Source organism: Nomascus leucogenys, chromosome 17 (assembly GCF_006542625.1).
Source record: "Nomascus leucogenys isolate Asia chromosome 17, Asia_NLE_v1, whole genome shotgun sequence".
Classification (NCBI taxonomy): Eukaryota; Metazoa; Chordata; class Mammalia; order Primates; family Hylobatidae; genus Nomascus; species Nomascus leucogenys.
In genome coordinates, this window is record NC_044397.1 from 60,911,656 (window position 1) to 60,936,183 (window position 24,528).

At 51.4% G+C, this 24,528-nt stretch overlaps 1 protein-coding gene across 4 annotated transcripts in view; it reads left to right on the forward strand.

The window, feature by feature from the left end:
• Positions 1–3,386: 3,386 nt before the first annotated feature.
• NPC1L1 (NPC1 like intracellular cholesterol transporter 1) overlaps positions 3,387–24,528 on the forward strand; it is a 28,660-nt gene continuing 7,518 nt past the window's right edge. For 2 of the 4 annotated variants that reach the window (XR_001113450.2, XM_003268862.2), the window contains exons 1-14: positions 3,387–3,511; positions 4,379–5,904; positions 7,782–7,882; positions 8,297–8,469; positions 8,757–8,885; positions 10,101–10,283; positions 10,877–10,991; positions 11,173–11,300; positions 12,513–12,650; positions 12,887–12,976; positions 22,387–22,577; positions 22,794–22,918; positions 23,512–23,638; positions 23,810–23,865. Coding sequence is in view for 3 of the 4 variants with exons in the window: in XM_003268862.2 (XP_003268910.2) it covers positions 3,458–3,511; positions 4,379–5,904; positions 7,782–7,882; positions 8,297–8,469; positions 8,757–8,885; positions 10,101–10,283; positions 10,877–10,991; positions 11,173–11,300; positions 12,513–12,650; positions 12,887–12,976; positions 22,387–22,577; positions 22,794–22,918; positions 23,512–23,638; positions 23,810–23,865 (3,136 nt within the window). In the remaining variant the exon portion in view is untranslated. Of the gene's footprint in view, positions 3,512–4,378; positions 5,905–7,781; positions 7,883–8,296; positions 8,470–8,756; positions 8,886–10,100; positions 10,284–10,876; positions 10,992–11,172; positions 11,505–12,512; positions 12,651–12,886; positions 12,977–22,386; positions 22,578–22,793; positions 22,919–23,511; positions 23,639–23,809; positions 23,866–24,528 lie in introns of those variants that run through there. The other 2 variants (XM_003268864.3, XM_012496732.2) reach the window with 2 other exon arrangements.

The window sequence follows — 24,528 nt, forward strand, 5'->3', positions numbered from 1 at the left end:
CAGTAGATTATATATTTATGGGGTACATCAGATAGTTTGATACAGACATACAGTGTGTCATAATCACATCAGGTTGTAAATGGGGTGACCATCACCTCAAGCATTTGTCACTTCTCTGTTACAAACATTTTAATTACACCCTTTTAGTTATTTTAAAATGTACTGCTGATTGTAATTACCCTGTTATGCTATCAAATACCAGCTCTTATTCATTCTAATTATATTTTTGTACCCATCAACCATCTCCGCTTCCCCCTACCTCCCCACTACTCTTCCCAGCCTCTGGTAACCATCATTCTACCTACTGTCTATTGCCATACATTTGTTTTAATTTTTAGCTCCCATAAATGAGTGAAAACACATGAAGTTTGTCTTTCTGTGCCTGGCTTATTTCAGTGAGTGATCCTCATGTCTCCAGGGCTTGGCTGCACATGACTCACCTGGGGCAGCCTCTGCCAGGTGTCACCCCAGAGCCAACCACAAAGGGCTGCTCTGCTGATGGCTGCCTCACCCCCGGCTGCCCCCTCAGTGAACTGGCACAGCTCTGGGCCCTTCTGATGGGTGAGAAGCTTGGGAAATGATTATATATAATCATTTCAGGCATGTCTTACGATTCTAACATCAAACTTATAATATCAATCTTACTAATACCAATAGAAAGTGGAAAATGAGGTATTATCTGGCAGTCATTAAATTAGTAAGGTCTAATGACAAACATAATACACGATGAAGGTGAGACTGCGGGAAGATGGTGCCTGTGCGAGTTGCCCATGTCAGTGGTAAGAGTCACGGCCCTCGGGAAATCACCGAGTCTTCATTACCCAAGACTGGCATCAACCCTTCACCAAATTCCAATAACTGAGAATCTGATAATTACCCAATAAATCCTAGATTAGCCTGAGGAAAGAAATGAGCTGTCCACGTAAGAGTCGTAAACATTGGGCTGGGGCTGGTGGCTCACACCTGTAATCCCAGCACTTTGGGAGGCTGAGGCAGGCGGATCACGAGATCAGGAGATCGAGACCATCCTGGCCGATGTGGTGAAACCCTGTCTCTACTAAAAATACAAAAATTAACCAGGCATGATGGCATATGCCTGTAGTCCCAGCTGCTCGGGAGGCTGAGGCAGGAGAATCGTTTGAACCCAGGAGGCAGAAGTTGCAGTGGGTCGAGATTGCGCCACTGCACTCCAGCCTGGCAACAGAGTGAGACACGGTCTCAAAAAAAAAAAAAAAAAAAAAAAAGATGGTAAACATTGTACTCTGACTCACAAATCTCATCTGGGGGAACTTGTTTTAAGGAAATAAATTCAAAAAAAAGGAAACATTGTTAGGTGCAAAGAAGTCAACCAGAAACTTATTTATCAAAAATGAACTATTGGGAACCGGCCTGACAGTCAGCACCAGAAGAGGAGAAGATCCATGCGTCCTGTGGACCATAACCTAGTCACAGACGTGCTGATCAGAGATTGAAGGCAACAGGGAGGATTTATGTGAAAAGTCAAGAGAAAAAGCAGGATGCATGTACATATCATATGGTCACAGCTTGGCCCGTGTGTCCAGAGGCACCGGCAGCTGGGTTGGGAGATCGGGTGTGAAATTTTCACTGTCATTCCGAGCCGGATTGTGCTGCTGTTACACTGCACATGTTTCACAAACGACCCCAGGAGACCAAATAGCTGGACTCTATCTCTCTGTGGTGCTAGGCTGGGCACAGCTGGGCTCCAGGGGCTTAGCCTAGGCAGCCCCCATGGGAACAAACATATGAAAGGCAGGGTGGGCCTTTCATATGTTTGTTCTGACACTCACAGCCAACAGTGACTTCTTGCTGCCAAGTGCCCACGGCCCTGCCTAAGGCCCTTTGACCCTGAATGTGCCCGCCACGTGCTGGGGCTAAAGCTTCCAGGAATGTCCTCTACCAGTGACAGATGAACATGGTGGAAAGCTGTCTGTGTCCTTATTCCTTGGAGGGGACCTTCTTGGGCACGTCCCCACCAGCTCCTGGAGGTCCCTGGGGGCAGGAGCAAGCTCTTGGATGCACTCTGGTCAGCTTCCTTCCATCCCCTGGCTCATTCCCCACTCACCGACTGCTGTCATCTGGGGTCATCTCCCCAATAAACTCTTTGCACTGGGATCCTTGTTTCAGGATCTGTTTCTGGAGGAACTAGATGACAACACCAGGAACAGAGGACCTAGAGAGGCAGCTTCATGGGTGGTGGGATCTCCACCTCTGCCGGCCAGGGACTTGGGAGCAGTGCTGGGAAGGTGCTGGATGGAGCTGTCACTCACAGGGGCAGGCCCTTGGCTGCTGACTGTCTTTCCTCTCCACTATGGCTGTCTTGAGGACTTAGGAGTCAGCCTGACCCTGCCTCGGCCCCCTTCCTCTCAGCCTCTGTCTTCCCCTGCATGAGGCTGGGTGGCTCCCCTGTGAATCAGGCAGGGGTCCACAGAACACTAGAGACAGGTCCCTCCCTGCAGCTGTCTCCAGTAGGTGGCCACGCAGGAGATGTTCCCAACAAGCTGCCCTTATCTGCAGCTCAGCTTTGGTAATGGGGCCAAGGTCATGGCCCATCCTGGTGATAGTGAGAGCCCAAGGTAGGCCTTGAAGATTCCTATCAGGAGGGAGCAGAAAGTGTGTACCACACCCCTGGGCCCAGGTGGAGCAGAGCTGCTGCTCAAGGCTCCTGGCCATGCTCTGTCCCTTGTTAGGGGTGACTGGTGGGACAGGCCTGGGCAAGGGACAAGAGGGAGAAGGTCAGGGGGAAGGGGGGATGAAGAGCAAAGTGAGCAAAGGAGAGTCTTCCACTATCTGGGGTCTCTGTCAAATGTCAGGCCCTAGAGTGAGCTGTTCTTTCCCTTTGCTTCCTGGAGGAGGGGACTTTTGTCACTGCGTCACTCCACCCTGACCGCCCCTCCGTTATCAGGCTGTTAATATTAATTAACAACAGTTGCTAGGGATGACAGTGCAGAGGGTGCCTCTGAGCCCATAGCTGGCCCTGGTCCCAAGAGGGGGTAGGGCAGAGCTGGGGTCTGAGGCTGAGCCAGGGAGGGTGCGGAGGTTCCTCGCCCATGCTGAGCTCCTGAGGCTGGAGCCCAGCCAGTGCCTGGTCCCATCTGTGCCTCCAGGCCCTGGCACCAACTCCAGCAGAGGCTGAGTTAGGGGCTAATAGCGTGGTCTCTCCCCTAGCTGACTCAGCCCTCTGGCTTCGGTCGCTTTAGGAAGTGAGTGGAGACCCTAGCACCTGCATGATGAGGCTCGTCTAAAGTGGGGGCCTGTGGACTGGGGACAAACAGTGGGAGTGGTGGATCATTAACCAGCAGGGCTCAGCCTCATTGGTCCCTAACCCAGTCAGGCCAGGGTTGTCATTGAAGGGAGGAGGCTGCCTTAATGTGTGTTCAGCCCTTGGCTGTTCCTGAGGCCTGGCCTGGCTCCCTGCTGACCCCTTCTCAGACCCGGGATGGCAGAGGCCGGCCTGAAGGGCTGGCTGCTGTGGGCCCTGCTCCTGCGTTTGGTGAGTCCCAGGGCTTGGCTCCACCTCCCCTGCGGCCTCCAGTTAGGGACCCTGGAGCCAGCCTTGTACCAGGCGAGTGTTACTGGGTAACAGCAAGGGAGCCTCAGGGCCTGTGGGCTGGGCCAGTTTCTGGACACATGAGGGATGCCAGGCCCCACAGAGGAGGGGTGCAGGTGGAGGGTTTCCAGGTCACAGGGTTGAATGCACACAGGGGTGAAAGAGGCTGCTGGAGTGGGGTGCTCCTGTCACTGGCCCTACTGTGGGGTCCAGTTCTGCAGTTAAGGGAGGTCTGAGGCAAGGAGGTGCTGGGATGGGGTTACCTGGTGAGCATCACCTAGGGAGGACTGAGCACTTTGGAGGCTGGGAGAAGATCCAGGGCTGGCGCCTCTTAAGTTCCTCGCTCACTTTGTGTCTGGGAGGTGGGTGACGGCTTTTGGCCTCAAGCAGGTGGTGGTGGTGGTGGTGGTGGTGGTGGTGGTGGGAGCCAGGGGCCTCCTGCACAGACTCTCCATGAGAGACCCTGGCCTCTGGATGTGTTGTACAGTGTGGGGACTCAGGCTGACTTCGACGTGGGCAGAGCCCGGGACCTTGGAGTCAGCTTTGCCTCCTTACCCATCTCTAGCCTCTCCAGCATGACTTTCCTAAGCTGCAGGTCTATCAGGCCACCCCCAGGAAGAAAGGCCAGTGTTGTCACTCCAACACTGGCTGGCTGGCACATGCCTCCAGGAGGCTTCCTACTCCCCACACTCCCCGCTTCCCTGCCCCTGCTCCATGTCCTTCTTACCCCCACACCCTCCCTGGTTGCCTGCTGTCTGGATGGCACCCAGCTGTGTCAGGGCCCATGCGTGATGTTGCTGTGCTCTGCAGGCCCAGAGCGAGCCTTACACACCCATCCACCAGCCTGGCTACTGTGCCTTCTATGACGAATGTGGGAAGAACCCAGAGCTGTCTGGAGGCCTCATGACACTCTCCAATGTGTCCTGCCTGTCCAACACGCCGGCCCGCAAGATCACAGGTGATCACCTGATCCTATTACAGAAGATCTGCCCCCGCCTCTACACCGGCCCCAACACCCAAGCCTGCTGCTCCGCCAAGCAGCTGGTATCACTGGAAGCAAGTATGTCGATCACCAAGGCCCTCCTCACCCGCTGCCCAGCCTGCTCTGACAATTTCGTGAACCTGCACTGCCACAACACGTGCAGCCCCAACCAGAGCCTCTTCATCAACGTGACCCGTGTGGCCCAGCTAGGGGCTGGACAACTCCCAGCTGTGGTGGCCTATGAGGCCTTCTACCAGCATAGCTTTGCCGAGCAGAGCTATGACTCCTGCAGCCGTGTGCGCATCCCTGCAGCCGCCACGCTGGCTGTGGGCACCATGTGTGGCGTGTATGGCTCTGCCCTTTGCAATGCCCAGCGCTGGCTCAACTTCCAGGGAGACACAGGCAATGGTCTGGCCCCACTGGACATCACCTTCCACCTCTTGGAGCCCGGCCAGGCCGTGGGGAGTGGGATTCAGCCTCTGAATGAGGGGGTTGCACGTTGCAATGAGTCCCAAGGTGACGACGTGGTGGCCTGCTCCTGCCAGGACTGTGCTGCATCCTGCCCTGCCATAGCCCGCCCCCAGGCCCTGGACTCCACCTTCTACCTGGGCCGGATGCCGGGCAGGCTGGTCCTCATCATTATCCTCTGCTCTGTCTTCGCTGTGGTCACCATCCTGCTCTTGGGACTCCGTGTGGCCCCTGCCAGGGACAAAAGCAAGATGGTGGATGCCAAGAAGAGCACCAGCCTCTCTGACAAGCTCAGCTTCTCCACCCACACCCTCCTTGGCCAGTTCTTCCAGGGCTGGGGCACGTGGGTGGCTTCGTGGCCTCTGACCATCCTGGTGCTATCTGTCATCCCGGTGGTGGCCTTGGCAGCGGGCCTGGTCTTTACAGAACTCACTACGGACCCCGTGGAGCTGTGGTCGGCCCCCAGTAGCCAAGCCCGGAGTGAGAAGGCTTTCCATGACCAGCATTTCGGCCCCTTCTTCCGAACCAACCAGGTGATCCTGACGGCTCCTAACCGGTCCAGCTACAGGTATGACTCTCTGCTGCTGGGGCCCAAGAACTTCAGCGGGATCCTGGACCTGGACTTGCTGCTGGAGCTGCTGGAGCTGCAGGAGAGGCTGCGGCACCTCCAGGTATGGTTGCCCGAAGCACAGCGCAACATCTCCCTGCGGGACATCTGCTACGCCCCCCTCAATCCGGACAATACCAGTCTCTATGACTGCTGCATCAATAGCCTCCTGCAGTATTTCCAAAACAACCGCACGCTCCTGCTGCTCACGGCCAACCAGACACTGATGGGGCAGACCTCCCAAGTCGACTGGAAGGACCATTTTCTGTACTGTGCCAAGTGAGTCCATGGTGGGGCCCAGGTGAGGAGTGGGCTGGTGCTGGGCTGCCATGGCCTCCTGGGAACCTGGCCGGGCATACAGCTGGTCCTGAAGGACCAGAGGTAGCTATTCCTATGGCTCTGGACTGGGGCTACCCAGATGATTATCTCTGCCCCTCGTCCAGCTGCCATTTCCTTTGGTCAGAGTTCCTGCTCATGGCTGCAGGTTTGTGCATGGCCATCGCTGGCCCTTCAACCCCGAGTCCACTCTGTCTTTCTGCAGATTTCTTGACATGTGGGAGCTCCCTGCCACACTCTTGGTTTAAGTCTGACAGAGGAGCCCGATTGGCAGAGCACATATTTATATTTGCTTTGTTTTGCTTCTTGTTTCTGTGCCAGGTGCCGTAGGGCCGTCGGTAGCCCATGAGGTACCATGGTATGCATTGGAAAAGGTGCCCTCAGGCCAGAGGTTGTGGCTGGTCTCAGGCACCTGGGCCGGGTGTTCTGGGGTAGGCCACAGCCACATACACTTCTATTGATTGGGGTTCAGTCCTTGGTTCTGTCCACTCTGGTGTGCTGCCAACAAGATGCCAACAAGGCTGCCGGGCCAAGGGGGCCAAGAGCCAAGGGCAGCAGCAGGGCCATGGCAGTGGAGGCTCCTTGAGGTTGGAGTAGAGCAGAGGTCCTCAAAGTGAATGTTTAGCACTCCATACTCCAGAGCAAATGAGAGTTAAAAGGGGCAAATAGCATCTTAGTGTTATTATGAAAACAGTTCTGACCTTACAGACCCCGGAAAGGGTCTCTAGGACACCTAAGGGTCCCAGGCCACACTTTGAGAACCACTGGATTGGAAGAGAGTGCCAACACTTTCTGTCCCCCACTACCTGGCTCTGCATCCCTCAGCCGGGCCCCAAGTTTGGGCTGCTTCCCAGAGTGTCTGTGCCAGGAACCCAAGGGCTGTCTCTTGGAAATAGCAGGAACGAGAGGAGCCGTTGTTTGCTCTGGGGAGGCATCATAGTTTGACCTCAGACTCATGTCTGATGGTAGCTTTATAGTCCGTTATAGGGCATTATCTTTATTTTGACTTTGGATGCTCACAACAACTCTTGAGTGGTCCAATTATCTCCATTTTACAGACAGGAAAACTGAGGCTCAGAGGGGTGTGGTAAGCTGCTCAAGGTCACACAGCAACCAGCACTCACTTGCTCAGATCTGAGAGAGGGGGGTAGAGAGCTTTGCTCAGGTGTCCCACTGCATCTTCACAATGACGAGCTTTGCAGAAAGGGCTAAGCTGAAGGACCTACAGACTTGCCTGAGGGCACCAGTCTAGTAAACTGTGAAAACATTGGCTCTTGGGCTCCAGGGTTCCAAATCTGACCTCAATACCTGCAGGGTTTTGGGGGGCCCTAGGCAGGAGAAGGAGGCTGAGGGCAACGTTTGAGACAGCCCATGCCAGACCCCATGGCTCAAATCCCAGCTCTTCCACCCTCATGGGACTTCAGGTGTGATGCTCAATCCAGAATCAGATAATGTCAGAGCCAGGAAGGTCAGGCTAGTGTGTGGAGACATGAGAGGCTCAGAGGGACAGGGCCCAGAGCAGCCCCTGCCTGGCACAGAGAAGGCACTCAGGGCAGCTCCAACTCACTCCGTGGGCGGAGGCCTGCAGGAGATCTTGCTGGATGGGAGCCATTTAGGACCCACTCGGCTGGGTCCTAAATGGCTAAATGGCCTAAATGCAGATAGCTGGGCTATCTGCAGCTATCTGCAGCCAGTGTCCCCCACCCCGCCAGCTCACCCTCCGTAGTGCTGTGGGTCTGGGGTGGGAGGGGAAGGGAGGGGCCATAGAGACTGGGCAGGGCCAGGAAAGGCCCTTTCCCTTTGTGGTCATCTCCCTCCAGTGCCCCACTCACCTTCAAGGACGGCACAGCCCTGGCCCTGAGCTGCATGGCTGACTATGGGGCCCCTGTCTTCCCCTTCCTTGCCATTGGGGGGTACAAAGGTAAGCTAAGTGGGCCCTGAGAGGAAGCCAAGGAAGATGCAGTATTGGGGCAGGAACCATAGACGGGAGGGTGGGAGTGGTGCTGGGGATTCTCGCGGCCTAGGGTTGGCCTGGCTTCTGGAAGCTGTAGGCCAACCCTGTCCTGTCTCCTCTCTCTGCCATCTCCTTTATCTTCTCGTAGTGTTACTCAGGCACTCTGTTTTTTTTTGCCTGGGCCCAAAGGTCTTGCCTTTGGCTGAGAGAAGTGGGGTGTAGGAGGTAAGGTCATGTATCAGATGAGGAAGGAGTGGGGGAGAAGGAGCAAGGGGTGATGGGAAGGGTGCAGGTAGATAGGGGGAGGGAATATAGGGGTGCAGCTGGAAGGGGAGGGAGGCACGGGTGCAGCAGGAAGGGTCTGAGTATTTCTTATCCCAGGGAAGGACTATTCTGAGGCGGAGGCCCTGATCATGACATTCTCCCTCAACAATTACCCTGCTGGGGACCCCCGTCTGGCCCAGGCCAAGCTGTGGGAGGAGGCCTTCTTAGAGGAAATGCGAGCCTTCCAGCGTCAGACGGCTGGCATGTTCCAGGTCACGTTCATGGCTGAGGTAGGGGCTGCAGGGTCCCTGGCTCTGGGGGTGCAACCCAGGTGGTCTTGGGTCAGTTCCTGTGTTCCCTTCCTGGCCCTGGCCCTTCCCAAGTGACCCTGGACAGTGGCTGCCTGCTCAGAATGGGGTGATTGCGATGGCTGTTCTTGTAGCCTCACCAGCGATTATAGGGGGCCATCAGGCCCTGTGACACAACACACAGTTAGTGCCCAGTGACCGAGCTATTGAGAGCTGGCCTGGCTGGAGCAGGCACAGTCAGTGGGAGCTGGTTGGGTGTGTGTCCACAGCGCTCTCTGGAAGACGAGATCAATCGCACCACAGCTGAAGACCTGCCCATCTTTGCCACCAGCTACATTGTCATATTCCTGTACATCTCTCTGGCCCTGGGCAGCTATTCCAGCTGGAGCCGAGTGATGGTGAGAAGCGGGAGGGACACAGCTAGGTGGGCTAGCCCAGGACCCCAGGCATCTTCAGCAGGCCTTCTACAACTTTCCTAACCAGAGCACCTCAGAACAGCAAAGTGGACACACCCAAGTGGCTGCCCCAAAGAGTAATACCTCTTGCAGGTGTTCTGTGCTGAAAGGTCAAGAGCAATTTTCTTTTCTTTTCCTTTCTTTTTCTTTTCTTTTCTTTTCTCTTCTCTTTTCCCTCCTACCCTCTCTTTCTCTTTCTTTTCTTTCTCTCTCTCTCTTTCTCTCTCTGTTTCTCTTTTTCTCTCTTTCTTTCTTTTGAGACATGGTCTTGCTCTGTTGCCCAGGCTGGAGTGCAGTGGCATGATCTTAGCTCGCTGCAACCTCAAAACTCCTGGGCACAAGTGATCCTCCTGCTTCAGCCTCCCAAGTACTTGGGACTATAGGCACATGCCATTGTGCCCAGCTATTTTTTTTTTTTTTTTGAGACAGAGTTTTGCTCTTGTTGCCCAGGCTGGAGTGCCATGGCGTGATCTCGACTCACTGCAACCTCCACCTCCCGGGTTCAAGCGATTCTTCTGCCTCAGCCTCCCGAGTAGTTGGCATTACAGGCATGTGCCACCACTCCCGGCTAATTTTGTGTTTTTAGTAGAGATAGGGTTTCTCCATGTTGGTCAGACTGGTCTTGAACTCCTGGCCTCAGGTGGTCCGCCCACCCAAAGTGCTGGGATTACAGGCGTGAGCTACCATGTCCGGCCATTTTTTTTGTTTTTTATTTTTTGTAGAGATGGGATCTCGCTTTTTGCCTAGGCTGGTCTCAAACTCCTGGGCTCAAGTGATTCTTCCTCATCAGCCTCCCAAAATGTTGAGATTACAGGTGTGAGTCACCACACCTGGCCTAAGAGCAGTTTTCTGTCTGTTACGTGCCATACCCTCACTTGCCCAAATGCAAAGCTAATACTTAAAATCTCTTGCAATGCATGCTCAAGGAAGATGGAGTAGGCTCACCCATGCCTTTGGGTTTCCTGGACCTGCCCTTGGGAGGATGGCTCTGCAGAGGGGCTTTAATGTGAGGTGTGAGCTCCTCACCACTGGGGGCAGTATCGGGCACCTGCAAGCACTGAGGGTGCCTGCCTGCTGCGTTGTCTCGCCTAGCTGAGGCTGGTGGGCATACTGGGTAGGTGCTAGGTGGCTAGGGGGCTGAGCCTGTTTGCATTGCAGGTGGACTCCAAGGCCACGCTGGGCCTCGGCGGGGTGGCCGTGGTCCTGGGAGCAGTCATGGCTGCCATGGGCTTCTTCTCCTACCTGGGTATCCGCTCCTCCCTGGTCATCCTACAAGTGGTGCCTTTTCTGGTGCTGTCCGTGGGGGCTGATAACATCTTCATCTTTGTTCTCGAGTACCAGGTAAGAAGGGAGGAGCTCTCCACACCCCCAACTGCCCACTCTTCTCCCAACCTCACCTCCTGGCCAGATGGGACTCTGGCGTGAATTTGCTGGGTCTCCCTGCAGACTCTTTCTGTTCATCGACACTCATGTTTACAATATCTGTAGAAACTAGAGTGTGTTGACATAAATGACTTCATCCTGCCTCTACCATCTGGAATTAGCTTTCTGTTAACCCCTTGCAATGTCTAGTAAAACCTCTCCATGTTAGTACATTACAGCCTCCTCCTGTCTTTATGCTGCTACGTAGCATTCCATGGTAAGGATAAATCAGAGTCGATTTCACCTCTCCCTGTTGGTGAACAATTAGAGTTCCAACAATGCTTGGAACAGGGATGCTATAGACATCTCGAATGCGCCAACCATTTCTCCCAGCCAGACCCTGGAAGAAGAACACTGGCCGTGGAGAGTATGAGAGTCTTTGATGATTCAGGAAGGTCAGAGCAGCTCCTCAAGCCTGGCTGCAGCTCTGGGCACTTGCCAGCTCCCTGCTGGCCTTTGAGGGGCGGTGCCCTTGGAGGGCCCTGGCTCTTATCCCTGCTGTTCCCACACAGAGGCTGCCCCGGAGGCCTGGGGAGCCACGAGAGGTCCACATTGGGCGAGCCCTAGGCAGGGTGGCTCCCAGCATGCTGTTGTGCAGCCTCTCTGAGGCTATCTGCTTCTTCCTAGGTGAGCCTGGGTCAGACCCCCCCCACTTGGCATTAGGCCTGCTGGGTTAGTGCCGGAGCCTAGGAGTTCCCAGAGGGCAGTGGGTATAGTGCAGACCCCCTTCCCCCTGCACCCTGTCAATGTTGGCTACCACTCTGCCCTTGAAGCCAAGGTGCCCTGACAGCCCTCTGCTCCCTCACAGGGGCCCTGACCCCCATGCCAGCTGTGCGGACCTTCGCCCTGACCTCTGGCCTTGCAGTGATCCTTGACTTCCTCCTGCAGATGTCAGCCTTTGTGGCCCTGCTCTCCTTGGACAGCAAGAGGCAGGAGGTAGGGGCAGCTGGGCCAGTACTGAGGGACCTGCCTCTGGGTTCCCACCATGGCAGGGAGATGGGGTGGCTTTACTACCACAGAGATGGCCCGGAGAATGGGGTGGGGGACAGGGGCATTGTGCCAGGAGGGTAATATTTAGTCCATGTATTCTCCAATTTCCTATAGAGAAATAAATTTGTTTTGACAATTTTTTAAACATAATCAAACCTCCTAAAGTGCATGAGGTTGAGAAATAAAATACAGTTGACTCTTGAACAATGTGGAGATTAGGGCACCGACTGTCTAAGCAGTTGAAAATCTGCATGTAACTTTTTTTTTTTTTTGAGACGGAGTTTCACTCTGTCACCCAGGCTGGAGTGCAATGGTGCGGTATCAGCTCACCGCATCCTCTGCCTCCCGGGTTCAAGTGATTCTCCTGCCTCAGCCTCCCGATTACTGGGATTACAGGCCCCCTCCTCCCGCATGCCTGGCTAATTTTTGTGTTTTTAGTAGAGATGGGGTTTCACCATGTTGGTCAGGCTGGTCTCGAACTCCTGACCTCAGGTAATCCACCCACCTTGGCCTCCCAAAGTGCTGGCGTGAGCCACCGTGCCTGGTCTGCATGTAAATTTGACCCAAACTTAATTCCTACTAGCTTACTATTGACTGGAAGCCTTAATGATAACATAAATGGTCAATAACACATCTTTTGAATGTTATATGTATTATAAACTGTATTCTTACAATAAAGGAAGCAAGAAAAAAGGAAATGTTAGTAAGAAAATCAGAAGGAAGAGAAAATCTATTTACTATTCATGAAGTGAAAGTGGATCATCATGAGGGTCTTCATCCTCGTCGTCTTCAGGTTGAGTAGGCTGAGGAAGAGGAGGAAGAGGAGGGCTTGGTCTTGCTGTTTCAGGGGCGGCAGAGGTGGAAGAAAATCCAGGGATAAGTGATCCCAGGCAGTTCAAACTTGTGTTGTTCAAGGGTCAGCTGTATAAATGAGAGGTTGATAGGAGTTGATCTGTTGGTTCCCATGATGGTGTAAAATTTAAAGATATTTTATCAAGATTAAAAAAAAAAAGCAAAGAAAACAGCACACTGGTATGTCTCCATGAGCGGCACTGGCATGGGCCACCCACAGAAGGTGACACTCCCTGGGGGCAGGAAGGTGGTCCCTGGGATCTTGTCTGCTCTGGGACTACCTTGAGGGGCTGCCTCCCACTCCAGGCCTCCCGGTTGGACGTGTGCTGCTGTGTCAAGCCCCAGGAGCTGCCCCCGCCTGGCCAGGGAGAGGGGCTCCTGCTTGGCTTCTTCCGAAAGGCCTATGCGCCCTTCCTGCTGCACTGGATCACTCGAGGGGTTGTGGTGAGTGGGCCTCGAACCACACGAGAGTAGGGGGACTAGGTGGGGACCTCGCCTCAGGGAGAGCAGGGTTGGAGGTAGGGAGGTTGCCTAGGCCCAAGTGCTGATACTTGGGGCTGGCACGCAAGTCTGCTCAACTCCACAGTGTTGCCCGTGACACCCTGACTGACTTAAATTTGTGTGGAGATTGGGGGACGGCTGTTAGGCAGGGTGGTCTCATGCAGCAGGTCTCTTCTCAGCTGCTGCTGTTTCTCGCCCTGTTCGGAGTGAGCCTCTACTACATGTGCCACATCAGCGTGGGACTGGACCAGGAGCTGGCCCTGCCCAAGGTGAGCCCAGGCCCTTCTCAACCCTTAGGCCTCTGGGATTTGGGGAGGGGCAGTAGCAACCAGCAGGGATGGGTGGGGGGGGTCTCCGGCCAGGGGCTTGGCCAGAGGTGCAGAATTGTTCACTGCTTTGGAGGCATCTCCAGTAGTCCTGGGGAGTGAAGCCACATTCATGTATGAACAGCACAAGAGCCAGGTGCCAGCCCCAGGCCACAGTAAGAGAGATGGCCCAGGCATCGGAGGGCTTTCCATGTGAGACGGCAGGCCACAAAGAATGACTGCCACTTTGCTGAGTGCCTGCCCAGTGTCCAGCCCTGCGAATTCTCTGGGCCTGAAGCCCGGGGAGGGCAGGGGTTCAGGGGAAGGAAAGCCCCGTGGTTGGAGGGGACCTCCAAGGTTGCATAGGATTTGCAGAGGACAGTGATGACAGACTCGCCAGTGGGAGGCTGGGGTGAGCCCAGGTGTGTTTCCTGGGTGTGGCAGCGACTGTGGGGGTGGGATGAGCTGGAGGCCAAGGGCATGGTGGGGGAGAGTGCTGATTGCCCAGCCTGGACCAGTAAGTGTGTGGGCCAACAGGCACAATGCATCAGCCAAGGCTGGGGACCTGGCTCTTCTGGATATGCATCAGCGGTGGCCATGGGCTGGTGGCCAAGAGGAAGCAGCCACAGACAACAAAGTCTGAGACACACGGTCAGACTGCATGAGCAAGCTCTAGGGAGAGGGAGGACATCAAGGGGACTCGATACCTAGGTCCCATCTGGGGAACTGTGATGGAGGTTTGGGCAAGGGTCTGGGCACTGGCAGGAGCCCCAGTGGAAGCAGCCAGGCCCGAGCCCACAACAGGGCTGAGTGGGGTGCGGCTGGGGTAGGTGTGTTAGGCAGTACTGGCCTGGGGTCCTGGAAGCCAGGTGAGGGAGGACAAGAACAGATGGCTCAGGACTGTACTTTGGGTGACCGTATGGAGGGAGAGCAGGTGAGGAGTCACAGAATGAACCTGCCACCTGCAGAAGCCCTGGGGGCTATGTCACGGGGCTGAGGTGAAGAGGGTCTCTAGTGCCCCAAGAGCAAGAAGGAAGGACGTGATGGGCCAACAGACCCTGCTGAGGTTTTATGTTGATGTCTTTTGTTTATTTTTCTGTTGGGGACATTTGTTTCTTACTGCTTTTAAAAATTTTATCATTTTTTTCCCGCTTTTTATTGTGGTAAAATACATATAATAGAAAATTACCATTGTAACCATTTTTAAGTGTACAGTTCAGTGATATTAAATACACTCATACTATTCAACTATCACCACCATCCATCTCCAAAACTCTTTCCCTTTTGCAAAATTGAAACTTTACCCAACAAACAGTGACTCCCCATTCTCCCCTCCCCTCAGCCCCTGACACAACCACCATTACTTTTTTTGTTTGTTTGAAACAGAATTTCGCTCTTGTTGCCCAGGCTGGAGTGCAATGGTGCAATCGCTGCTCACCGCAATCTCCGCCCCCCGGATTCAAGTGATTCTCCTGCCTCAGCCTCCCAAGTAGCTGGGATTACAGGTGGCCACCACCACACCCAGCTAATTTTTGTATTTTTAGTAGAGACGGGGTTTCACCAGGTTGGTCTGGCTGGTCTCGAACTTCTGACCTCAGCCTTGGCCTCCCAAAGTGCTGGGATTACACGTGTGAGCCACCGCACCTGGCCTCTACTTTTTCTTTTTTTTTTTTGAGATGGAGTCTTGGTCTGTCACCCAGGCTGGAGTGCAATGGCGCGGACTTGGCTTACTGCAACCTCTGCCTCCCAGGTTCAAGCGATTCTCCTGCCTCAGCCTCCTGAGTAGCTGGGACTACAGGCGTGTGCCACCACACCCAGCTAATTTTTGTATTTTTAGTAGAGATGGGGTTTTGCCATGTTGGCCAGGCTGGTCTCAAACTCCTGACCTTGTGATCTGCCTGCTTTGGCCTCCCAAAGTGCTGGGATTACAGGCATGAACCACCGTGCCCGGCCCATTTACTTTCTGTTCTATGAGTTTGACCACTCTAGGCACCTCAGGTAAGCGAACTCATACAATATTTATTTTTTTGGCTGGGAGTGGTGGCTCACTCCTGTACTCCCAGAACTTTGGAGGCTGAGGCAGGCAGATCACCTGAGGTCAGGAGTTTGAGACCAGCCTGACCAACATGGAGAAACCCCATCTCTACTAAAAATACAAAATTAACTGGGCATGGTGGCACATGCCTATAATCCCAGCTACTCGGGAGGCTGAGGCAGGAGAATCGCTTGAACCTGGGAGGTGGAGGTTGCGGTAAGCTGAGATCATGCCATTGCACTCCAGCCTGGGCAACAGAGTGAGGATTTGTCTCGAAAAAAAAAAAAGTCTATTTTGTCTAATATTACTATAGCTACCCCTATTTTCTTTTGGTTACTATTTACATGGAATATCTTTTTTCTGTTCGTCCACTTTCAATCTATTTGTGTTTTTGGATTTAAGGTGAGTCTCTTGGAGACAGCATATAGTTAGATCATGTTTTGTTGTTTTTTAGCAGATGGGGGCTGCCTAGGGCACAGTATGCTGACTCTCACAATCTCGATCGTGTGTGTGTGTGTGTGTGTGTGTGTGTGTGTGTGTGTGTGTGTGTTTAATCCATTCTACCACTCTCTTTTTTTTTTTCTTTTTGAGATGGGTCCTCGGTCTGTCACCCAGGCTGGAGTGCAGTGGAGCGACCTTGGCTCACTGCAACTTACACCTCCTGGGTTCAAGCAATTCTCCTGCCTCAGCCTCCCGAGTAGCTGGGATTACAGGTGCATGCCACCATGCCTGGCTAATTTTTTTGTATTTTTTGTAGAGACAGGGTTTCACCATGTTGGCCAGGCTGGTCTCAAACTCCTGACTTTGAGTAATCCACCCACCTCGGCCTCCCAAAGTGCTGGGATTACAGGCGTGAGCCACTACGCCTGGTCCTACTACTCTCTTTTGATTGGAGAGTTTAATCCATTTACATTTACAGTAATTACTAATGAGAGATTCACTTCTGTCATTTTGCTATTTGTTTTCTATATGCCTTGTAGCTTTTTTGTTTCTCATTTCCTGCATTACTGACTTATTTTGTGCTTAGTTGATTGCTACTAGTGAAATTTTACATTTTCCTTCTCATTTCCTTTTGTGCATAGTCTACAGCTAATTTTATTTGTGATTATCATGGGGATTATATTAAATGTGCTGAAGTTATAACACTCTAAATTTATGCCAACTTTGTTTCCATAGCATACAAAAACTCTGCTCCTATAACAACTCCATCTTACCTCCCTTTCAGTTATTGATGTCACAAAATTATATCTTAGCTAGCCATGGTGGCTCATGCCTGTAATGCCAATGCTTTGAGAGGTGGAGGCAAGAGGATTGCTTGAGGCCAGGAATTTGAGGCCAGCCTGGCCAACACAGTGAGATCCCATCTCTAGAAAAAATTTAAAATTGGGCAAGCTAGGCAAGGTGGCACATGCCTCTAGTCCCAGCTATGTGGGAGGCTTGCTTGAGTCCAGGAATTCAAGGATGCAGTCAGCTATGATCATGCCACTGCACTCCAGCCTGAGCAACAGAGAGAGACCTTGTCTCAAAAAATTATATTTTTCAGCGGGGTGCAGTGGCTCATGGCTGTTATCCCAGCATTTTGTGAGGTGGTTGGATCACTTGAGGCCAGGAGTTCGAGATTAGTCTGGCCAACGTGACAAAACCCCATCTCTACTAAAAATACAAAAATTAGCCAAGCATGGTGGCACGCAACTGTAAACCTAGCTACTTGGGAGGCTGAGACATGAGAATTGCTTGAATCTAGGAGGTAGAGGTTGCAGTGAGCTGGGATCGTACCACTGTACTCCAGCTTGGGCAATAGAGCGAGACTATTTCTCAAAAACTTTTGTATTTTTATGCATCATGTATCCAAAATCATAGGCTAATGATTTTTTTGCATGAGTCTCTTAAATCATGTACAAAAAGGTGGAGTTATACATCATAACATTTATAACTGCCCATTTATTTACCTTTGCTGGGGATTTATTTATTTATTTATTTAAAGAGGCAGAGTCTTGCTCTGTTGCCCAGGCTGAAATGCAGTGGTGTGATCATAGCTCACTATAACCTCAAACTCCCAGCCTCAAAAGATCCTCCCACCTAGCCAAGGGATTTTTATTTCTTCATACATCTTTGACTTACTGTATGATGTCTTTTTTTTTTTTTTCTTTTTTTTTTGAGACGTTGTTTCGCTCTTGTTGCCCACCCAGGCTGGAGTGCAATGGTGTGATCTCAGCTCACTGCAACCTCCGCCTCCTGGGTTCAAGTGATTCTCCTGCGTCAGCCTCCCAAGTCCTGGGATTATAGGCATGTGCCACCACGCCAGGCTAATTTTATATTTTTAGTAGAGATGGGGTTTCTCCATTGGTCAGGCTGGTCTTGAACTCCCAACCTCAGGTGATCCACCCACCCTGGCCTCCCAAAGTGCTGGGATTACAGGCATAAGCCACCATGCCTGGCCTGTCTAATGTCTTTTTATTTCAACCTATAGGATGCCTTTTAGCATTTCTTTCAGGGAAGGTCTAGTGATAACGAACTCCTTCAGCTTTTGTTTATCTGAGAATGTCTTAATTTCACCCTCATTTTAATTTTTTTAAATTTTTTATTTATTTTGAGATGGAGTTTCACTCTTGTTGCCCACGCTGGAGTACAATGGCGTGATCTCAGCTCACTGCAACCTCCGCCTCCTGGGTTCAAGTGATTCTCCTGCCTCAGCCTCCCAAGAAGCTGAGATTACAGGTGTATGCCACCATGCCAGGCTAATTTTTGTATAGAGACAGGGTTTTACCATGTTGGCCAGGCTGGTCATGAACTCCTGACCTCAGGTGATCCACCTGCCTTGGCCTCCCAAAGTGCTGGGATTACAGGCGTAAGCCACCGTGCCTGGCCCATTTTTATTTTTTAATGAAAACAATTTTTTTGAGATGGGGGTCTCACTATGTTACCCAGGCTGGTCTCAAACTTTTGGGCTCAAGTGATCCTCCTGTCTCAGCCTCCCAAAGTATTGGGATTATAGGACGAATCACCTCATCTGGCATCTCCCTCATTTTTATTTTTTATTTTTAGTTTTCTTTTTTTTTTTTTTGAGATGGAGTCTCACTGTGTTGCCCAGACTGGAGTGCAGTGGTGTGATCTTGGCTCACCGCAACCTCCACCTCCCAGGTTCAAGAGATTCTACTACCTCAGCCTCCAAAGTAGCTGGGATTACAGGTACATGCCTCCATGCCTGGCTAATTTTTGTATTTTTAGCAGATGGGGTCTCACCATGTTAGTCAAGCTGGTCTCAAACTCCTGGCCTCAAATGATCTGTCTGCCTCAGCCTCCCAAAGTGCTGGGATTACAGGCATGAGCCACCATGCCTGGCCTTCTCCCTCATTTTTAAGTGACAGTTTTGCTGGAATTAGGATTCTTCATTGACAATTGTTTTTTCTTCAGCACTTGTTTTTTTGTTGTTGTTTGTTTTTGAGTCAGAGTCTCACTCTGTCGTCCAGGCTGGAGTGCAGTGGCATGATCTCAGCTCACTGCAACCTCTGCTTCCCAGGTTCAAGTGATTCTCCTGCTTCATCCTCCTGAGTAGCTGGGATTACAAGTGTGTGCCACCACACCTGGCTAATTTTTGTATTTTCAGTAGAGATGGGGTTTTGCCATGTTGGCCAGGCTAGTCTCAAACTCCTGACCTCAGGTGATCTACCTGCCTCAGCCTCCTGAAGTGCTGGGATTACAAGCATGAGCCACCATGCCCAGTATTCTTCAGCACTTTCAATTTACAAACCCACTGCCATCTGGGCTTCAAGGTTTCTGATGAGAAATATGCTGATAATCTTTTTGAGGATATTTTGTATATGCCAATTCACTTTTTTTTTCAATATTTTCTTTTTTTTAAAAAACTTATTTTATTTTACTTTTTATTTTTATTTTTTAGAGACAGGGTCTTGCTATGTTGCCTAGAATGGACTTGAAACCCTGGGCTCAAGCAATCCTCCCACCTCAGCCTCTTGAGTAGCTGGGACTACAGGTATATGCCACCATGCCTGGCTTGTCTTTGATTTTTGACAGCTAAATTATAATATCCAGCCAGGTGCAGTGGCTCACGCCTATAATCCCAGCACTTTGGGAGGCCAAGGTGGATGGATCACAAGGTCAAGAGATCAAGACCATCCTGGCCAATGTGGTGAAATCCCATCTCTACTAAAAATACAAAAATTAGCTGGGCATGGTTGTGCACACTTGTAGTCCAAGATACTTGGGAGGCAGAAGAATCACTTGAACCCAGGAGGCAGAGGTTGCAGTGAGCTGAGATTGTGCCACTGCACTCCAGCCTGGCAACAGAGCGAAACTCCATCTCAAAAAAAAAAAAAAATATAATATCCTTTGGTGTGGGTTTCTTTAGTTTATCCTACTGGAGTTTATTGAGTTTCTTGAATGTTTATATTCATGTCTTCATCAAATTTGGGGAGTTCTGGCCATAATTTTTTCAAATAATCTCGCTTCCCCTTTCTCTTTTCTTCTGGAATTCTTACAATGCATATTTTGTTCTATTTGATGATGATGATGTCTCACAGGTCCCTTGGGCCCTGCTCTGTTCACTTTTGTTATTATTTTTCCTTTCTCTTCTTCAGACTCAGTAATTTCAATGGTCTTATCTTCAGTTTGCTAATTCTTTCTTCTGACTGCTTATGAATCCCTCTAGTGAATTTTTCATTTAAGTTACTGTACTTTTTAGCCCCAGAGTTTTTTTGCTTCTTTTTGTTTCCTCCTTATTGATATTTCCATTTTGTTCATAAATTATTTCTTTGACTTTGTTTTCTTTTAGCTCTTTGAGCAACTTTAAGGCAATTGTTTTTATTTATTTATTTATTTATTTTTTGAGACAGAGTCTTGCTCTGTCACCCAGGCTGGAGTGCAGTGGTGTGATCTCAGGTCACTGCAACCTCTGCCTCCTGGGGTTAAGTCTCAGCCTCCCAAGTAGCTGGGATTACAGGTGCCTGCCACCATGCTCGGCTAATTTTTGTGTTTTTAGTAGAGACAGGGTTTCACCATATTAGCCAGGCTGGTCTCGAACTCCTGGCCTCATGTGATCCACCTGCCTTGGCCTTCTGAAGTTCTGGGATTACAGGCGTGACCTACTGCGCCCAGCTGAGACAATTGTTTTGAAGTCTTTGTCTAGTAAGTCTGCTGTCTGGTCTTACCCAGGAACAGTTTCTGTTGGTTAATATTTTTCCTTTGAATGGGCCATGTTTTTCTTTTTCTTGGTGTGTTTTTGGTTGAAAAATGGACGTTTGATTCTTATAATGTTGTAGCTCTGGAGATCAGATTCTCCTTCTTTCCCAGGGCTTGCTTTATTTTATTTATTGCTGTTGGTGTTTCTGTGCTGGGGATCAGCCAAAGGTACAGAATTAATGTCTTCTCAGGTATTTTTGAGACTGCATTTTTCTCTGAGCATTTATGCAGTGTGGTGACTGTCTAAATATCCCTATATTTATGGTTGCTTTTGAATGTCCTTTTCCTTATATGTATGGTTCCCAAAAGGAGAAAAAGGGAAAAATGAAGGGGTGGGGGATAGGTGCTTACTCTTTAAATCTCCTGGAAGTCACTTTAGTAAGATGTGGAGGCAGTTGCAACAATGATGGTGGGAGTTGCAGTAGTGGCTGCCTGCCTGTGTATCTGTACCACCAATATCAGAAGTAATGATCAATGATCAGAACTCATATCCTTGATCTTTGAATTTATTTATTTATTTATTAGAGACAGAGTCTGGCTCTCTTGCCCAGGCTGGAGTGCAGTGGTGCAATCATAGCTCACTGCAGCAGCAAACTTCCAGGCTCAAATGATTCTCCTATCTCAGCCTCCTGAGTAGCTAGGACTACAGGCATGTATCACCACACCCAGCTAACTTTTGTATTTTTTTGTAGAGACAGGGTGTCACTATGTGCCCAGATCGATCTCCCACTCTTGGGCTCAAGTGACCCTCCTGCTTGCCCTCCCAAAGTTCTGAAATTACAAGTGTAAGCCATCATGCCCAGCTGATATTTGGTGGATGTTGTCCTTGCCTACCTGGCTCCTGCAAGCTGTGTACAAGCTGCTTCTGGAAAGCATACACAGCTGCATGCCTTGAGGCTGGGAGTGGCAAATGGGTAGCTGCTACTGTACTACAAGCTGACATTGCCTGAAATTAACCACAATTTACTGTCCAAGCCTTATCCTGGAAGCTTCCAGTCCTCAATAGACTCCAGAGTTCCAAAATAGTTACACCAGGGCCGGCATGGTGGCTCACACCTGTAATCCCAGCCATTTGGGAGGCCAAGACAGGTGGATCACTTGAGGTCAGGAGTTTGAGACCAGCCTGGCCAACATGGTGAAACCCCATCTCTTTTAAAAATACAAAAATCAGCTGGGAGCGGTGGCACGTGCCTGTAATCCCAGCTACTCAGGAGGCTGAGGCACAAGAATCACTTGAACCCAGGAGGTGGAGGTTGCAGTGAGCAGAGATTGCGCGACTGCACTCCAGCCCAGAAGATTCCATCTCAAAACAAAACAAAACAAAAACAAAATAGTTATACCAGACAAATTGTTGTCTAGGTGGGGAGAGAGATTCCTGACACTTCCTACTGTGCCATTTTCCCTAATGTCACTCTGAGCCTTTATGTTATAGAAGGGAGAAGACCATGAGGATGCCTGGTGCATGGCTTTGAGGGTGTACACACTGACATTTATATGTGCACACAAATATGGGCCGTTGTCACAGGCCAGCTTGTTAGACTGTGGCTGTGCCAAATTGGGGGTGATAGGAAGGGGTACAATTATGTGTCTGTCTGTGCATGTTTGTGTGTGTCAGTGTGTGTTCATGTGAGGTGATAGGTGTTGCTCTGTGCTTGTACCTCCATAAGTGTACTTCTGTTTGCACCTGTGATTATACCTATTCTGTGAACCTTGGAGTATGTTCATCGGTGGGTACACCTAAAACTGTTCTGGTGTAACTGTATAGTGCACATACATCTTGAGGGTACCCCTGAGTGTGTGTGTCTGTGCATGTCCTTCTCTATATGTACTTTGTGTGTGACCTCTGAGCATGTACATCTCTGTGTATATTTTGTGTACTTGTGTGCATGTGCCTCTGTGTACCTCTAAGCATGTATCTGCCTGTATATCTCTGAGTGTCCCACTGAGCACATCCCTTTGAGTGTGTAACTGCATGTGTATCTCTGAACATGTTCCTCTGTGTGTTCCTCTGATCATGGACCTCTGAGCATGTGCCTTTTAGCATGTACCTCTGTGTGTACCTTCGAGAGTGTGAGCTGGAGTGAGCCCTTTAGGGGTGTGCATAGCGAACCAAAGCTCACTGACCCTCCTCCACTCCTAGGACTCGTACCTGCTTGACTATTTCCTCTTTCTGAACCGCTACTTCGAGGTGGGGGCTCCGGTATACTTTGTTACCACCTCGGGCTACAACTTCTCCAGCGAGGCTGGGATGAATGCCATCTGCTCCAGTGCAGGCTGCAACAACTTCTCCTTCACCCAGAAGATCCAGTATGCCACAGAGTTCCCTGAGCAGTGAGTTCCTGGCCCGCCCCAAACCCCAGCCTACTCCCTGTTTGAGTCCCCTCAGTCCTCTCCAGTCCCCTCTTCCTGCCTGTTCTATCCCTGTCCTGCTGCCCTGCTGCCCTGCTGCTGTATGCCTGGGGAGGGCTGCGTGGGGGTTGGGCCACGGGAAGGACCCACCACCCTGCCCAGCTGGCCTTTTCACCCTTCCTCCCACCTGCCCTTTAGGTCTTACCTGGCCATCCCTGCCTCCTCCTGGGTGGATGACTTCATTGACTGGCTGACCCCGTCCTCCTGCTGCCGCCTTTATATATCTGGCCCCAATAAGGACAAGTTCTGCCCCTCAACCGTCAGTGAGTGTGGGGCCATGCGGGCTCACTGTCCACCACAGCTCAGGCAAACTGAGGCAACAGAGAGGAGAGGACTGGAGAGGCTCCCTCAACCTCTCCCACCCATCTTGCAGGGTCCGTCGGGGGCATGGGTGCAGACGTGGCCTGAGGGACAGGCACTCTGTGAGGAGCACCTGTGTGGGTGACCGTGCTGGCCTGTGGGCATCACACATGTGTGCTGCTGTGTACTATGCCCCCACTTTCAGATCACGTGGCGCTCCTGGGTGGCAGGGCAGTGGGGAGTTGGGGGGTAGAGCTGCTGAGGTGAGCACATGGCCCTGCCGCCCAAAGCAGTGGCATTTGTAGGTGGAGAGGCCTTTGTGGGGCCTGTTTTTCTGCCCCAAACTTCCTTTCCCCTTCTGCCTGTAGGTGCCCACAGTTTCTACAGCCAAGAGGAGAACCTTCTCCCACAAATGACAAATGCAAATCCCCCTAGAAGTGACTGGTTGAGGCTGGAGTGCCTGGGACCTTTGATGGGATTGTTGGGGAAGGAGGGGCACAAAGCAGGAGCTGCTGGCCCTGGGGTGTCACTGCCCAGACCCCTGCTTTCTCTGCAGACTCTCTGAACTGCCTAAAGAACTGCATGAGCATCACGATGGGCTCTGTGAGGCCCTCGGTGGAGCAGTTCCATAAGTATCTTCCCTGGTTCCTGAACGACAGGCCCAACATCAAATGTCCCAAAGGGTAAGCTTGGGAGGGCCTTTTGCTGCGGAGGACAGACATGTGGGACCCAGGATGGGGGTGAATAGAGAGAGGCAGGAGGAGGCTATCAGGGGCCTCTCTGGGATGGCTGTGGGCTGGGCAGATGAAAGGAGCTTTGTCCCTGGCTAAGCCTTCGCCTTGACCTTCTTGCAGCGGCCTGGCAGCATACAGCACCTCTGTGAACTTGACTTCAGATGGCCAGGTTTTAGGTAAGCATGGCCTTGCCTGGAGGGGAGGACATAAATTGGTTGCTCTGGAGGGCCCCCGAAAACCCCAGGGAACAGCCTGTCACATGTCGTCTCCCTCCTTTGTCAGGAGGTTCTAACTGCGCTGGCCCTGTCACCAGGGGTCTTGTTTCCCAACTCCACATCTCAGACTTCACCCCTTCTCTCACTCCCAAGTCCATGGTCAGTGTTAAGTTTGTGGAATTCATTCAGCAGTTGATACATACTTGGGAGTTCTCCACACCCTGGCTAAGCACCTTTCTTACCAGCACAAATTACACCCAAAGGGCAGCTGGCTAAATGAATTAGGATGCTTGGCACAGCACAATCCTAGCAGTCATTTAAAGTAACAAGAGGCTGGGCGTGGTGGCCCACGCCTGTAATCTTAGCACTCCAGGAGGCCAAGGCGAGAGGATCTCTTGAACCCAGGAGTTTGAGACCAGCCCAGGCAACATTAGGGAGGCCCTCTTTTTTTTTTTTGAGATGGAGTCTCACTTTGTTGCCCAGGCTGGAGTGCAGTGGTGCAATCTCGGCTCACTGCAACCTCCACTTTCCGGGTTCAAGCAATTCTCCTGCCTCAGCCTCCTGAGTAGCTGGGACTATAGGAGCATGCCATCATGGCTGGGTAATTTTTGTATTTTCAGCAGA